Below are 16,493 nucleotides of genomic sequence, written 5' to 3' on the forward strand. Positions count from 1 at the left end.
CAAACTCGTACATGTGCATGGTTTCGAGAGAAAGAACTATGATTTGATCAACAACAAACGGTCGACTGTTTATTATGTATAGGTACTCGAGGTCTTCCAAACTCATTGTCGGTGACTAAAACGCAAGGCTGCGTCGAATAGTGGCTCGTAATTATCAGCTTCGCTGAGCCGGAAAGAGAGAACGAATGTTAGGGCAGTGACTTAAGCTTTGATGAATACTCGCGTGTCGACGCGTCGACTCTGGATCAATAACAAAGATGGTAGACTGAATTGTATTCCTACATGTGCTTTACAAAGGTATATAACACTACATTAAATCAGACGTCATGTCCGACGAAGTGTCGAGTAAATCGGGAACCATTATTGTGCCAGCATCCCACGTCCGTCACCAGAGACAGTGCTTGGAACGGTGAGGTACCAAGACTACGTCGGCTCAAGAGACCTCTTCTCCACATCTTCGACACTTGAGACTTGTACCAATTGTATGTCTTACCATGAGGAAACTCTCGCTGCCACATCTTTTGCATTTCAGCTCCTCTCCCTCGGAGTTGGCTACATTGTTGATACCAGTAATGCCTAGTCCACCTGGACCACCATGGCTTTCGCTCCGCTCCTCAGTCGGTGTCGTGGTGTTACTAACACTGTCTCGACTACCTCTTTCGTCGGACAGCATACTGACTGCACTTTCCAGGCGTTCTAACTCCCCAGCGCCTGGTGATAAGGCTGGGCCGGGCGTACGTGGTTGCGCGGTGACCATTGGCAAAAAATTGTGCTGAACATCATATGCCATAAAACTATGGTCACCGTCAAGGAAGAGCTCGTTGTCACTTGTGACTTTAACAGTGTCAACCTGATCGCGGCTTACAACAGGTGACACGTTCGTGAGAGAGATGTTAGGAATAGAATTCGACTCAGGCGGTTGCATCGGCGTTGTTGACTTTGTAGTCCTTGAAGATGTATGCCTTTGCGAATGGTCGGACACATCGTGATAATTCGGACTGACAGTGCTGCGGTCTGCACCAGGAAGCATATGCTGATCAGCTGTCGAATTCTGAGCAGTGTGTGACCGTTGTGAATCGTCCTTTGAAGGCTGAGAAGAATTTGCCAGTGGAGTTGAGCCATGTCGCAATGAGAATCTACGGGCGAATCCTCGTTTTCCTCGGCCACGGCTTTGAGGAGACGCGCTACGCCCGCGTTCTGTCTGAAGGGCTGATCGATAGTCGTCACCTGGTGCCACTTCAGACGTGCTTGTTGCAGCGCTAGGGGGCTTCGCAACCGAAATTGCATTGCGCCAATCGTTGATGTTGTCACGATTTGCAGGGTTTCTCAAGTCTCCCAAGGTTATCGACTTTCTGTACGTTGACGATCGTTCTGAAGTCTTTGTGGTAGTCGAACCACTCCTACCTAGCATTTTTCGTGAAAAACTAGCTGTATCCCAGGAGCCTTCTCTTCTTTTCTGGTAAGCACAATCTTGTCTAAACACCTTGATCTCGCCCGTATAATCACCTGTTACCATAATCAAACCCTGTGTATGGGAATTTCTGGCAGTGTATTGCGGACTTTCGTCTGTATAAGGACTGCTTGATTGCGCAGGAGATCCGCATTCATCGTTGTCGGCGGGTGCACGAGATGAAAGGACAGAATCGGTCCTGCTTAGCAATCGTACAGGAGGTGGATTGCACAGATCGTATATTGGGTCCCCGGAGCGCGCAAGAAGCCTGCGCGACTTAGTGGGTAGCAGCAATGCCGTCGTGACGGTCGATGTATGAGCCTCAAATATTTCCACAGGTCGTTTCTCAGGATCCTGGCGCTCCACAGGCCCAGTCGGCCAAACATACACGCGTTTATCCTCGCTTCCACAAATGACATATTTGCCGTCGTCGCTGAAGGAAGCCCTAATCTGGCTTGAGTTGTTTTCATTGCCGCGGAACTTGACCTCAAGAGAACGATCTCTAAGGTTGTACAGCCTGATGCGAGAATCATTGCTTGTGATTAGGATCTTCACATCGGGCGGCCCTACAGGTCTTGATATCTGTATGGTTTCTATACCTGTAATTTTGCTGCCCTTGGAATTCTTGCCACGATTGGACCTTACATGAATCTGCGAATGTGCTTTGAGTCCCTCAGTGTCGTATAAAATACAAATGCCTGACAGGGTGCCGGCGATCGCAGTCTTGCCGTCAGGCGTAAATGCAACAGCAGTAACCATGTCTTGAACTGGTGCCCAATAGGCGACATTCTTATCCGGGATCGACCACAACCTTATCTTGGAATCGAGTGAGCCGGCCAGGAAGAAGCGGTCGTCGCGGGGATGAAAAGAAATTGAGGTCACAAAATCGTTGTGTTTGAAAGCACACAAGCACTCGGGGCGGCTGATATGGTATAAGCGCACAGTCTTATCCATGGATGAGGACAACAGGAAATTGTTCTTGCTCCACGTCAGATCAAGAATGGCTGCTGTGTGGCCTTCATATTCCCGAACGAGCTCTTGTCCAAAAACAGGCGCGCTAAGTATGACATCCTGCTCGTTTCCTTTCAAGGGGCTCTCCCGATCTTGATCACTTGAGATAACACGCCATACTTTGAGTTTCTTGTCCTGGCCAGCCGCGGCATAGTACTGTCCATCTTTTGAAACTTCGGCAGCCCAGACTGCATTGTTCTTGAGACGTGCTGAATTGGGTGGTGGAACGACAGGGCGATCGTTAATGCCATGGATCTTAGCATCGACCTCATGCACGGAGCCCTTTCGGCTTCGAGGGGCGCATTCTGACAGTATTTGCGCTAGGAACAGCCGATCAAAGTCCCTCCTCTTCCTGTTCTGCGCTTTGACTCTGATGTAACGTTGCGGGGCTGGATAGTTGGGCTGGTAACCTAGACCAACGGGTTGCGAGAAGACTTCGGCGTGGTTACCTGGTTCTCGATTGTCCATAAGTTCGGAAACATTGTCAGGAGGATCTGGCTGCTCCTCTCGATTCTTGTTCCCCAATATGCGGCTTAGAAAGCCTTTTCTGTGCTGATCGTAAGCAAAAGCTAGCTTCAACATCTCGCCGCATGGAAGGCATTGGAAAAACGGAGCAAGCAGCATTGAACATACTTTTTCTCTTTCGGACCTTTATTGCTAGCTAGGCTATCGGACCGCCTTAAGGATTCTGACTCGGTGAGACTCGTGCCTTGGCGATTTAGTGACTGCGGCTCCTCCGAAGCAGTAGATAAGCCTTGCGAAGGCGGAGAAGTATATTGTGAACCAGGAACCCGATGCTGTGAGTTTGTCCTTGCCAGGATTTGCTGGAAATGTATTTAGTAAGACGATGCTGCTACAGGGCTGGGCCAACGGCGTACTCGGCTTATAGGGTCTATCGCAGGTGGTTCCTCCATCGCGTTGTCCATTTTGTAATGCGGTTCTGAGTCCAGGCGTGTGTGGCCCGGGACGTCAATGGTGTCAGCGTTCGGGAGGAAGAGCACGTCTGAAGTGAACAATCCCAGTCAGCATTATGAGTCCTCTCAGGTATGTGCAATCGCAATGTCCCTCAATTGAAGCAGAACAGCTTGCAACGAACAATTTCCTTGCAGGTACGGGTCATCGACCATTCGAAACATGACAACCGTACGTTGCTGACTGGACTGTAGTGGGAGAAAAGCTTACCTGAGACTTTGACATTCTGGCGCTTGCCCGCCGGAACTTCGGCAGCACCACTATTCGTTACAGAGGCAGTTGCATCATTGGACAACGGCTGATCGAACGACCTCCGAATGATGGTTGAACTTCTTTGCATCTGGTACAAGGCTTTGCCAACATCTTCGAAAAACAAGCAAGCATGGCGGAAGACCGATCACAGAACAATAGAGGTGCCTGATCTTTCATACCTGTCAAAAGGAGCTAAGCCTCACGGCCCCTTCACACCTGGTAGCAGACATTCTCTCAGAGGTCACGCAGGATCGATGACTATCCGGCTCGGCATGCTCGATGCTCCGTTCCAGCATGCTTCAATTTTATACTCGTACATTATTCGCTGCTATTCAGTCCTTCTGGAGCACAAGTCCTCGCTTCAAGTATGCGATCGTTGCATGGTTGGTCGAGCCAACTCGATGGATGTTCTCTCATACTGTAGCTACGGTCGTAGTATTGAGGTCATAACACCATGCTAGGCAGTATCTACCACAATGAGAACCGCGGTATTGGTCACGCCCACTCCGGTGGCTCGCCATCACGATGACATGTGTTTGACAAGATTCTGCCATCGAATATGCTCTACAACATCGACTGTGCTGGTAGAAGCACCTCAAAAGTTGTAGTGCTGCCGATCAGACACACTGGAGGTATGAAGGACACCTCGCTTGTGGTAGCCTGTGCATTCAGAGTTATGCCCAACAACTCATCGGGTTGACTATCTGAATACCTGTAGCAACCATGCCACATAGGAATCAGTGCCTCGTTCATACACAGCATCATGCTCACCCCAACCGAGTTCATGAGTTACTGTAGAGAGCGACTCGAGCTCGTAACAGGGTAGAACCATAGCCACGTCAGTCCAAGCAATAGTTCATTTTTTAAGGCACACTCTGATGTTGTGTCTTGATGGTCGCGACAAGAAGTGTCCCTTTTGAGTGACTAAAACGACTCGGTGCACATCTATCATGAAAACAAAGGATGCACGACCTGCCATGCGTGGGCTTCGTGCAGATTTCTAGGGATCAGCGAACACATTTTTCTCAGAAGTGGCAGTACTTTTAGATGATGAAGCCAAATCTTGTCAGAGGACGCCTGTGAATCATGTCCGTCGTGAGGGCTACATGTTTCCTCCAGGCTATATGGGTGATGTGAGTAAGCAATACGAAAGATGATTCACGGTCGGTCTAATTTAAGCCTCACGGGAAATCTATCAGGATCAAATATTAGCTGGCGCATTGACGTTTGCAACGAGTAAGGCCGGCTAGTGATCTTTGATTCTCACGCTCAGGGTTCACCCCCCTTTATTTTGTGTTTGTGTACAACGTGGGGTCTGAAGCTGGAGATGCAAATCGGCAGTTGTACGACCGCACGGACCGTCATCGGCAACAACTTCAATACGAGAAAGACAGCAGTAATATCTGTAGTGGCATACTGTGCTGAAGCATTGGGAGGTACACATGAGTGTATTTTTAAGGTCAAATAGTGCCATCTTCTTTCCACTCCTACGAAGCAGTATCTCAAAAGCAATTCCAGTAAAGTATCGGTATCAACACTCTTTAAGCTCGGACAACATGACTTCCTGGAAACGTAAGTCGGTCTCGTCCATCCTGATCTCAGCACACTTGTCGTCCTATCTGGGCATATATTTATGGTTTCTAGGTCTTGTTCGATTTGTACCAAAATCGGATTCAAGCAAGGTCTTGATCGGCCAACCCACAGACGAGAGTATTGACGTGGGTGTCGCTGTCAAGGAAGGAAAGGAGGTATTGGTTGATGTTTTCAGTGGCTCCTCCGTCCTGTCACCGGGCCAATCGTCAGGACAGAATGCAGTAATCGACAGAATACTATCACCCTTGACACAAAATGAAGTCGGCACAATCAGATGCATTGGGCTCAATGTAAGTTCACAACGTCGACAAAACCCACTTGGGATGGACATATGCTAAGTGTTTCCCTGAAAAGTATAAGCAACATGCTGCTGAGGCGAAGATGGACCTTCCTACAGTGCCAACTGTATTCTTCAAACCATCCACATCGCTAGGCGACCCCTGGCCAGCTCCGACAGTATTGCCAAAACAGACACTTGAGACGGACAGCGGCGACTACGAATCAGAACTGGCTGTCATGATTGGCAAATCATGCAAAAACGTCTCTGAAGCAGAAGCCTTGGACTACGTATTAGGATATACAGCTTCTAATGACATTTCTAGTCGAGCGGCTCAATTCGCTCAGACTCAGTGGGGTTACAGTAAAGGCTTCGATGGAGCATGTCCGATCGGTAAGTGTTCATGGCTTTCTAGAAAAAAAGGATTACAGGCTCTGGTGCTGATACAATGCAGGTCCAACGCTCGTCTCAGCTTCGGTGGTTCCTGACCCAGCCAAACTTCACGTCCGAGGGTTGGGCAACAAAGGTGAAGTCCTTCAGGACTGTGGGATAGATGATCTGATCTTCAGCATACCCAAGGTCGTCTCTTTCTTGTCACAAGGAACAACACTACCTGCTGGGACCTTGATCATTACAGGCACGCCCGCTGGAGTGGGCTTTGCGAAGAAGCCGAAGTATACGTTGAAGCCAGGAGAGGAATTCCGCGTAGAGATTTTGCCATACATTGGCACTCTCATAAACGTCTTCGAGGCAGAGAAATAGAGCTATAGACTAGCAAACGACAATCCTACTAGGATCTAGGTAGGTGCTATCATCCAGGCGGCTCACTTGGCCACGTAAAAAGCGTTCGGTACACTGGCAAGAAACTGCCACAGTTGTGAAATGATCGACCGTACCAAGTGAATTGGTCGCTGGAGACGGCGCTGCGTCATTTCTCGTGCTTCTTCTGCGAAGTGCAAAAGCACAATTTCATGTGCGCTGCCTATAGAATTGGTATTCTGATTTCTCTATGAGAATTCCCGTCGACACGACCTTCGACTTTTTCAAATAATGTGCGATTACAGACGGCAACTAATCTTTCTTCACACGCCACCATGAAGCTTGACACGAAATCTCTTCGATATTTGAACAATGCTGACTGGAAAGTCCTTACCGCAGTTGAGCGTGGCTCGAGTAATCATGAGGTTGTGCCCACACCTCTGATAGCCACGTTGGCAAAGTCCTCGCTGGGCGATGTTCAGCGCTCTATATCTCTTCTTGCCCGATCCAACCTGATCGCAAAGGTCGCAACAGCAAAATACGATGGTTACAGACTGACTTATGGCGGTTTAGACTACCTCGCACTCCACGGATTAGAAAAAGACAATGTGGTCTACAGTGTCGGCAACCAAATAGGCGTGGGCAAAGAGAGCGACATTTTCGTCGTCAGTGATAAGAAAGGTGAGCAACGAGTGCTTAAGATACATCGCCTAGGCAGAGTGAGCTTCAAGAAGGGAGTCAAGAACAAGCGTGACTACGCCAAAACTAGAACGCAGAAAGAGCGTGGCGCAGGAAGTTGGATGTACATGAGTCGACTGGCGGCTACGAAGGAGTACGCCTTTATGACTGCGCTGCGAGAGGCTGGAGTTGAAGTACCTGTTCCACTGGGTCAGAACAGACATCAGATTGTGATGAGTCTGGTCGATGGCTTCCCATTAAGGCAAATTGAGGAAGTTCCCGATCCAGCAGGACTTTACGCGGAACTGATATCCATCATCGTACGTCTGGCGCATCTGGGCCTGATTCATGGCGATTTCAACGAGTTCAATATTATGATCAAAGAGGTCGACGGGCAGGACAGCAAGGTCGACCTTGTGCCAGTGGTGATTGACTTTCCGCAGATGGTCAGCATCGACCATGCCAATGCAGACTATTACTTTGACCGAGACGTGGACTGCATCAAGAGGTATTTCTTAAGGAGATATGGATTCGAAAGCGATGAAGCTGGACCTTATCTAAATGAAGTGAAGAAAGCTATTGCCAAGGATCCTTCCAGCAAGCGACTAGACACCAAGGTCGAAGCCTCAGGCTTTTCGAAGAAAATGAGCAAAGACCTTGCTACATACATGAAAGAACACGGCATCGACGGTGACAAGGTCGAAGGAGGTGATTCAAGTGGCGATTCTGAAGCCGTGGAAGAAGAAGGAGAAGAGGGAGAAGAGGAAGAAGAGGGGCACGACGAACATACGAATGAGGCTATCCGAACTCACGAGATAGGGACAGAGGATTTCCTCAACAAGCAAGACACGTGAACCCAGCGAAATGTGCCATGGCAGCAAAGCTTGTGTCGCATTACAAACGAAGCAGAGGACCAGGAGCTACCTATGGCTGTGTTACAATATCCCGAAAGAAACGAGGAGATACGGCTCACAAATGTCTTCATGGCTGCCCCTCTATTGCCGTTTGTCCTCAACGACAGGCAGTTTGCAACAGGAGGCGGTAAGCCGGATATGCGTCTCTCGAGTACGCCAAACGAGGCACCACCAGAATGGACAATCTTGAGATTCGGTCTCTATAGGATGGATCACAATGAATGTCGGTGGAAGTAGATTGTTCCATTTTCTACGCGCTACGCGACAGGTGGTCTCGTCTATGAGAGACACACGTGCCAGAACGCGTCAACCTGAAGCCGTGGTTCATCTGCAATGCGGAGATACGACACGGTAGAGAAGCTACTCGAGTAGTGGGAGACTTGTGGACGATCCTTGTGACGGCAAGGTTCGAAACCTCAAAACTTTATCTGAGATCCTAGTTGAAATGTCCCCCGCCTACAAGATAGGAGGTTCAACGGATGGAAAGACCGTATTCACGAAGCACAATGATTGTCGTCAGGAAAAGAAATACATCTTGTACTATCTACAAGTTCATGACCCGACGAAATCGAAGGGAACGGGTATGCTACAATTAAAGGAAGAGGCTGGAATAAGCCGGAGCTAGGCATAGCCGAGTGAACAGCAATCATCTTCAGCTCCACAAGTGGTAACTCTTGCGCGAGCCTTTTTACGTTTAACATAATTAAATCTTTGACGTGAACAGTAATTAGTGTCGTGCTCTGCCATTACGCTTCCACCTTCGCCGCACAGCTGCGAAAGCGAGTCGATGTTTACGTGTGTGTGAGCACTCCCTTCGGTAACCTAGACCATCTGATCACATTATGCTTGTGCTGCAATTGTGGCGGTAGGACAGGTTTCAATAGTGAATACTGTAGTTGCTCATGTCAAAGGACTGCCGACCCGGGAGACGCCAACGATAGCAAGAGAGTGACGAAGAAGCAAAAAAAGGTGTGCTTGTCATCCTCAAAGCTTTTAGAAATAATCGACCAGATTGTCACACAACCATGGTCGGTTAAGCTCGGGGATTTCGAAGTAAGGTAGGCTAGTGGCTTCCAGCCCGTGCACGTAACGAGCCCGAAGCCCGTCAGTGGGGCATCTGAAACACACCTCGAAGCTCCATCTAGGACAACCTGGACTTAGCTTAATGGATTCGACAGGGATTAAAGACCAAATTTCACAGAACAATTCGGGGCTACCAGACAGCTGACGATCCCCAGTACCTGAACTCGCTAACCACGTTGGTTGTGACCCACAAGCACAATCCTGGTATTATCTGGACTCCTGAATTGTCCGGTACCGCGAACGCGTCGATCGCCCAGCCAGAATACCTTTCCTAATTTTTGTATACCATTCTGATGTCGTAAACAGCAGCTGGGGAAATCAGGCATCGAGCACAATCGTCGAAGTCACTTTTCACAAAGAAAGAAGTCCTCAATGTCACCACTGTCGATGAGTTAGCGCACTATTCCTATCGGCGCCTTGTATGCACGGCCTGGGCCTTCACATCTACACACGAATGTCCAACCCTACAGGTCGACCCTAGCATCAATTTCCAAGGAGCTCGAAGCTCACGACTAGACGTGGTTCCAACATCCCAGCTATACTAATGGCGACGTCTCCTCCAACCACACCAGATGCAGTGCGCAATGGCCGACCGCAAAGCATGTACACACCGAGCTTTTCGCCCGAAGCTGTACAAAAGTCTCGACCGCAGAGTATGATGATGGGCCGCAGCAGAAGTCGTTTGAGTATAGCGAGCAGCAAGGGGGGCACAACCCGTAATTCAGATGAGGATTCCAAGACTGCAGTCAGAGTCGGTAGGTTCGAAAGGCAGGCGCGCTTTTAATCTGAAATTGACTGACCCTCTTCCTAGTGGTTCGTGTCAGACCTCCTCTTCGCGCAACGGATCCAGGCTACGATCTTATCCCACAACGCTTTCAGCGCTCATCTGTCAATGTGCCCACTGACACGAGTCTGTCCATCGAATCCCCTCAAGGACGTAAGATCTTCATCTTCGATCGCGTTTTTACTGAGGACACGACGCAAAGAGGTATTTGGGATTACCTCGAGGACAGCGTCGACTCTTTTCTCCAAGGCTATAATGTCTCGATATTGGCCTATGGGCAGTCGGGCTCTGGCAAATCCTACACTATGGGTACCTCAGGCCCAGCAGAACAATTCGATCCTAGCACCAAAGGCATCATCCCTCGCGCTGCCACACATCTTTTCGAGAACCTCGACGGTCGTCCCACCCTACATAGCCGCCAGAATTCGGCACTGAGATCACCAACGAGGTACTCAGTAGGAAATATAGGCTCGACCCTGCAGAACGTGCGCAATGACGCCAACAGGACGTGGCAGATGTCCGTCACCTATGTGGAAATCTACAACGAACAGCCTCGCGATCTACTATTACCCGAAGGTTCGAGTACAAGTGAACGAGCTGCCGTACAAATTCGCGAAGATCCAAAGGGCCGTATTTTCATTGAAGGTCTCCGTTCAGTCCCTGTAAACAACGTGGACGAGCTCATGGCAATCTTAAACCATGGCTCTGCCATTCGTCAAACTGACGCGACTGCCATTAATTCGCGATCTTCGAGATCACATGCTGTCTTTACGGTCAATTTGCGCCAGCTGAAATCCCAGCCTGGCACTTCTCCACTCAAAAACAAGCACATGTCCACATTGTCAGATGTCGGAACCTCTTCTGAGAGCATTACAGTTGATAGCAAGCTGCACTTTGTCGATCTTGCAGGGAGCGAACGTCTCAAGAACACTGGCGCAACTGGCGATCGTGCTCGAGAAGGCATATCGATCAATGCAGGTCTCGCAAGTCTGGGAAAAGTAATCTCACAGTTATCGTCTCGATCCGCTGGCGGGCATGTGTCTTACAGAGATTCCAAATTGACCCGCATGCTACAGGATTCATTAGGCGGAAACGCAATCACGTACATGGTGGCATGTGTCACCCCTGCAGAGTTTCATCTGAGCGAGACGTTGAACACTGTCCAATATGCGCAAAGAGCGCGAAACATTCAGAGTAAGCCCAAGATTCAACAAGTCAGTGAGGATAGCGACAGACAAGCCACAATTGAGCGACTGCGATCGGAGGTCGCTTTCTTGAGACAACAGATACGTAGTGCAGACAACAACGAACGAAAACCGGACGCATCACGCGAGCGCAACAATGCAGCCGAGGTCGAGTTGCAAAATCAGCTGCTAGACGTGCAAGAAGGTCATCGGGCCCTCAGTGAAAGACATGCTAAGCTGGTCGCCGAGCTCTCCAGGAACGGTAGAGAGTCTGTCGAGCTCAGTTCTGAAACGCCAGCAGATCGTCTGAAACGTTCACAGAGTAACCAGCAGCAGATCGAGCAGATCATTCTCGAGTACGAGAAGACGATTCAGAGCTTGGAATCTAACCTTTCGTCCACAAGATCGGCGTTAGCCATGACAGAAAGCAGCTTGCTTGAGCGCGAAACAAAATGTGCATACATCGAAACAATGAACCAACAGCTCAACTCGAGAGTGCAGAAATTGATGGATCGAGAGTCAAGCACAGAGTCTTATCTTCACGAGCTCGAGGCCCGACTCGAGAACTCGACGTCTGGAAGTGCGTCCCATGATGCACTCGTCTCAGAGCTTCGTAAAGAGATGGCACGAGTACGTGAGACTGAGACCAATGCCGAAGACTATATTTCGACACTCGAGGAACGTTTGGCCGAGGCTGATCAGGATATGGAAATCATGCAACGCGAAGTTGAAAGACTGGAGCAGCTGGTAGAAAGACAGCGTAGTCTTGGAAAGCTCGACAATCTTTTGTACGAAATTGACAACGTACAGAGAAAGCATCCACAGGAGATCGCGAATGATTACGAGGTCTCATCTCGAGCGGCATCCATTGAGCAAGACGGGTCTTCCACAGCCTCTTCTGTGAACGGTGTGCACAGAAGAAAACAGAGCGAGCCTATGGAAAGCATTCGCGAAGCTAAAGAGCACGATGCTACTCACTCTGTTACCAATCCCTCTTTCGAAGACCAGCCACCGAATGGCACCACGCCTGCACCTCATGCACGAATAGGCGATTTGCGCGACGACGATACTAATGAACAGGAACCTAGTCCAGCCCAGTCCAGGTTCATGCAGGATAAGTTTGAATCAGTGAGCCAAGAGCTCTTCGATCTTCGTCTTGAACATGAATCGACCGCGAACGAACTAGACTTGATGTCAGCAAAGTATCAAGAAGCACTCCGAACTCTAGCGGAAGTGCAAAGACACCTTGACGATTCGCGCAGCCCTCCCACTCAGACCATTTCGCCCGAGCCACTGTTGCAGAGAGGGTCATATTTCGTTGATACCAAACATGGGGACGCCACAGTGACCGACCTCGATCAGCATTCTGCATCACTCTCACCGTCCTCGGAGTTGTCGATGATCGAGGATTCCGCTACCTCAATTGAGCCTTCAGACTCAGTACATACTGCAAAAGAGACACCATCGTCATATTCTCATCGACTTGAGATAGAACGTTTGCAGGCTTTGGTCGCAGAACAAGAGCAAAATCTGAATACTGTACGTCAGCAATACACAAATTTGGACGAGGAGCACAAAGGAACTCTTGATACTGTTGAGCGCTTGCGGAGTGAAGCACACAGAAGTCGATCTCCATTACCGTCGTCCCCGAGTCCTGGCATAATTAGAAGGTCGTCTACACAGCTTGGTGGTGGCGTCGATCGTGGACAGAGATCCATTGCCTCTTTGAGAGCTCTATTGGCCGAAGAATTGGAAGGCAAGCCAGATCATATCGAGAATGCTGAAGTGCATTTGTCTGCAGCGACTCACGAGCTTCAATCCCGTTTCGCCCGTATACAATCACTAGAATCAGACTTACAGAACATCAAAAAGGAGATGGAGATGAAGTCCACTATCATCTCAGGTCTAACTCGGGAGCGAAACAGCTTGAAATCTGGCACGCCTGTAGATTTGTCCATGGTTTCTCAGATGCGAGATCAATTGATCCAGAAGGAGACTGAGCTCAAAACCTTGCACGACGGTTACGGTAAGAGAGAGCAAGAGCTGCAGACTGAGCTATTTGAAGCTCGACAACAAGGAGAAAAATTATCGGCAGATTACGACAAAGCGAAACGCGCTCTAGAGGAGTATCAAACACGCCTGAAGGTCACCACTGCTGAGCTTGAGGCCGCACAATCGAGTATAGAAACCCTCAAACTACAGCAAAATGTCCCAGTCGAGAAAGCTTTGGGTGAGAGCGATGCAGTTTTCGCACGTGCCGCAACGGCCAAGGCGATGGGAGATGAGCGAGAAAACTACCAGGTTGCGATCGACAAGTTAAAGCGTGATCTGGAGCAACAAATCTCGACGAATGCATCGCATACGGAAAAGATTGAAGAACTTACACAAATGCACGAAGCTGCGAGCAAGGACATTCACGAGCATTCTCAGATCATACAAGAGAAGAGCCAGGAGATCGATATGCACAAGGTCAGGATTGCGACCCTACAATCCAAGATCAAGGAAGCAGAATCAGCTGTCGAGTTTCACAAACATGGCCTGAAATCGTTGCACGAATCGCATACAAGTGAGATTGAAGAGATAAAACTGTCTCATGCTGGCATGCTTGCTGGCTACGACGATCAGATTGCGGAGCTGAATATCAAACATGGAAAGGCTCTCCATACAGCTGAGGTAGAGAGAGACTGCGCCAAGGCTGCTCTGGGCGAGCTGCTGAAGGGTGCTGCATCTGCACTCGGCCACGACACGTCCGTCGATATGCTTGCCAATCATATCACAGATATGGCAGAAGAGAAGAAGCACGTTTCAGAAGCTAATAAGAGGTTGGTGTCAACCAACGCCGAGCTGGAGGCACAATTGAGTGGCCGACAAAATCTGTTGGAACTTGAAGAGGCTCAAGAAGCCGCTAATACAAAGATTGCTAACTATCAGGAAACAATTCGCAACCTCGCGAATGAGGTTGGCAATCATGAGGAGACTATTCGAGAAAAGGAGTCTTCTATCAAGAAACATGAAGAGCAGATGAAGGCACTTCAAGCAGAGAACCAGAAAAAAATTATCTTGATCGAAGAATTAGAACAGCAACTCCAGAGCAGTTACGAACAACATCAAAATCGGTTGTCTGTGGTACAACAGCAAGGTTCCAGTGCTCTGAGTGAGGCTCAGCAACGTATTTCTCAGCTTGAGAAGGAGGTGCAGCGCAGCTCCTTCGCCGAAACCGAGGGCGAGCAGAAGAAAGCCACGGGTCGTCCACAATCACCTCTCGCTGAGAACAGTGGCCGATCAAATTCTATCAACTCTAATTTGAGGAAGTCGTCCTCAATTGTCTCCTTGCCTTCGCCACCACCAGCTATACCTTTGCCGCCACTACCTACATTATCTGCAATTAACGCTGGACCTTCGGGCAATCCGTCTCCGCCACAGTCTCGACATACTTCGAAGGAGGTGGCAGTACCTCAGGTACCTTCACCAACCACTGTCACTAGAGACACACAAACCATCAAACGACAGTCAGCCATGATCGAAGACCAGGATTCCAGAATACGAACGATGGAAAAACATCTACATGCCGAAAAGCAGCTCACTGCCACTCTCGAGGAAGCCCTGGTCGATCTCGAGACGCAATCCAATAAGCTTCGTGTCGACGCCGAAGCATGGAAGAAGAAGGCATGGGCCCTGGAAGAAGAGATGACACAAGTCCGCAAGGAAAGTCGATCAGAACGCCTCTCGGTCCAAGCCGTAGAGGAAGAGGTGAGAAAGAGACGTGCCGCCGAAGAGGCCCGAGCTCAACTCGAAGAACGTATGAGAGTATTGAAGCAGACCATGGATGGAGGAAAGAAAAAGAAGAAGAGTGCCCTTAACTGTTTCTAGCCGAGAAATCTTCGTCCAAGGTGCAAACATCTTCGACTGCACTTGCACAACTTCACTTCATTTCGGATCGAGCAGACATTTAGTCCTCGGTTTATTTTAATCTTCTACGACATGGTGGAAGAACCACACTATCAACGGCTAATGGTACAGAACGGCGAACAGCTTACACGCGACGAGTCATGGCACGATTTCAAACGACCATTTCGAAAAGATCTTCTTTTTTTGTCCTCTTCTTTATACTAGGACTTTTCTTTTGTACACGGAGGCTATTTTCTTGTTATTCGAACCTGATTTTTTGAGCGAAGGAGGATGGGTGTATATGTATTTTTCCATTACGGGGACCAGGCATTGAATTATGCTACTTGTAGATAGCGAGCAGACACAGAGATGGCAGACTTGGTATATTGCTAGACAGGGCACCCTTGCACGACAGAGTGTTGCGTGCTGAATGACGGCGTTGGTGTGGCTGCTACTACCTGACATGGAAGACGAGACACCGCTGCTGAGTTGTAGCGTTAAAGTCGAGAGCAGAAAGTGTTGTATAGTGGTCCCCCTGCTTAGGACGAGGCATGCCAGTGCGTGCTATTGTATATTCTAGTCACAGCAGAAATCAAAGAAAATTGCTCTGCATTACTTCACAGACTTCTTTCTCATTGCGATTGTCCTAATTACGGGGAGGTCGTGCGAGAAACGTAAGGTATTTTCTCTAATTACTGATTAAGTACACTCCGGCAGTACTGTTACTATTAGTGGTGACCTCGTGTCGAATACTCTTTTCGCTTCTCTTTCTAACACTGGGATAACAAACTAGGAAAGAGGTCTCTATCAAGGAAGCGACGACCAAGAATCTGCAAATTTTGGTAGGTTGCCTACCTGATCCGGCAGTGTGCAAGCACGAATACAAATAAGAAGGCAGGAGCAACGTGACCCAACTAACTCGTCTGAGAAAACGAACACCGGCGATTTGCCTGATGTGTTCAAATGAGCTGTTCACTTGAGAAGCCTCATTACGCTCATTTTATTTGACTCGGGTCTTCCATCTAGCAAACGCTCAGGCGGGCCTCAGTAAGAGAACGATTCATCCTTTATGTAAATCCTTGTGAGTTATTAGAAATCATCACCGCCATCAGCCACGCTCCTGTTATTCCGACAATTTTCGGTACGCCTGCCCTTCTGTTTTTCCACAATATTCGCTGTCTTACATACTAGGTAGACGACCACAATTTCCCAACTACTATGGACAAGGGACAAGATCAACCAGCCTCAGCCTCGGCCGAAGAAAACCTAGCACTCATCGAAGGTGTTCTCGAATTCATCCAGGGCAATCTCAACAATATCGCCAAAACCTGGGGCACTTCCTCGACACAATACATTGCGGCTCGAGGCATTATGGAAAAATACTTTGATGAAAACTTGAAGAAGTTGAAGATTGATGGCGAGGAAGAGCACCTGAGTTTAGATGATCTTCTGGGCAAAATGTCGCTAGATGAGAAGGCTTCTTGAGGTGAAGGATTTGCTGAGTTTGGCTGAACCTCTTCGTCCACGTGGTGGATGTCGCGACGTTGTCCGTCATTGTCCGATAACGTAAATTTCTGGTCTGTATACTTGTGTTCTCCACGAAGTGCCAGTGAACTGAAAGGCCTGCCTAGCACAGTGGATCGTTCGT

General features: G+C 48.9%; 5 protein-coding genes across 5 annotated transcripts; 4 read left to right on the forward strand and 1 right to left on the reverse strand.

Annotated features, from left to right (window-relative positions):
* Window positions 1-433: 433 nt before the first annotated feature.
* On the reverse strand, window positions 434-3,387 carry LTR64_002519 (uncharacterized protein; the record flags this gene model as incomplete). The annotated part of the gene is made up of 3 exons (XM_064896889.1): window positions 434-3,008; window positions 3,095-3,285; window positions 3,340-3,387. 3 exons carry the CDS (start codon window positions 3,385-3,387, stop codon window positions 434-436), a joined length of 2,814 nt encoding a protein of 937 aa, XP_064755839.1.
* Window positions 3,388-5,241: 1,854 nt separating this feature from the next.
* On the forward strand, window positions 5,242-6,317 carry LTR64_002520 (uncharacterized protein; the record flags this gene model as incomplete). The annotated part of the gene is made up of 3 exons (XM_064896890.1): window positions 5,242-5,568; window positions 5,633-5,948; window positions 6,010-6,317. 3 exons carry the CDS (start codon window positions 5,242-5,244, stop codon window positions 6,315-6,317), a joined length of 951 nt encoding a protein of 316 aa, XP_064755840.1.
* Window positions 6,318-6,649: 332 nt separating this feature from the next.
* Window positions 6,650-7,846, forward strand: rio2 (Serine/threonine-protein kinase rio2; the record flags this gene model as incomplete). The annotated part of the gene is made up of 2 exons (XM_064896891.1): window positions 6,650-6,995; window positions 7,029-7,846. 2 exons carry the CDS (start codon window positions 6,650-6,652, stop codon window positions 7,844-7,846), a joined length of 1,164 nt encoding a protein of 387 aa, XP_064755841.1.
* Window positions 7,847-9,533: 1,687 nt separating this feature from the next.
* On the forward strand, window positions 9,534-14,827 carry LTR64_002522 (uncharacterized protein; the record flags this gene model as incomplete). The annotated part of the gene is made up of 2 exons (XM_064896892.1): window positions 9,534-9,744; window positions 9,801-14,827. 2 exons carry the CDS (start codon window positions 9,534-9,536, stop codon window positions 14,825-14,827), a joined length of 5,238 nt encoding a protein of 1,745 aa, XP_064755842.1.
* A 1,236-nt stretch (window positions 14,828-16,063) lies between these two features.
* On the forward strand, window positions 16,064-16,330 carry LTR64_002523 (uncharacterized protein; the record flags this gene model as incomplete). The annotated part of the gene is made up of 1 exon (XM_064896893.1): window positions 16,064-16,330. One exon carries the CDS (start codon window positions 16,064-16,066, stop codon window positions 16,328-16,330), a length of 267 nt encoding a protein of 88 aa, XP_064755843.1.
* Between the last annotated feature and the right edge of the window lie 163 nt (window positions 16,331-16,493).

The sequence above is a fragment of the Lithohypha guttulata genome (assembly GCF_036872675.1).
Source record: "Lithohypha guttulata strain CCFEE 5908 chromosome Unknown scaffold_2, whole genome shotgun sequence".
Taxonomy (NCBI): domain Eukaryota; kingdom Fungi; phylum Ascomycota; class Eurotiomycetes; order Chaetothyriales; family Trichomeriaceae; genus Lithohypha; species Lithohypha guttulata.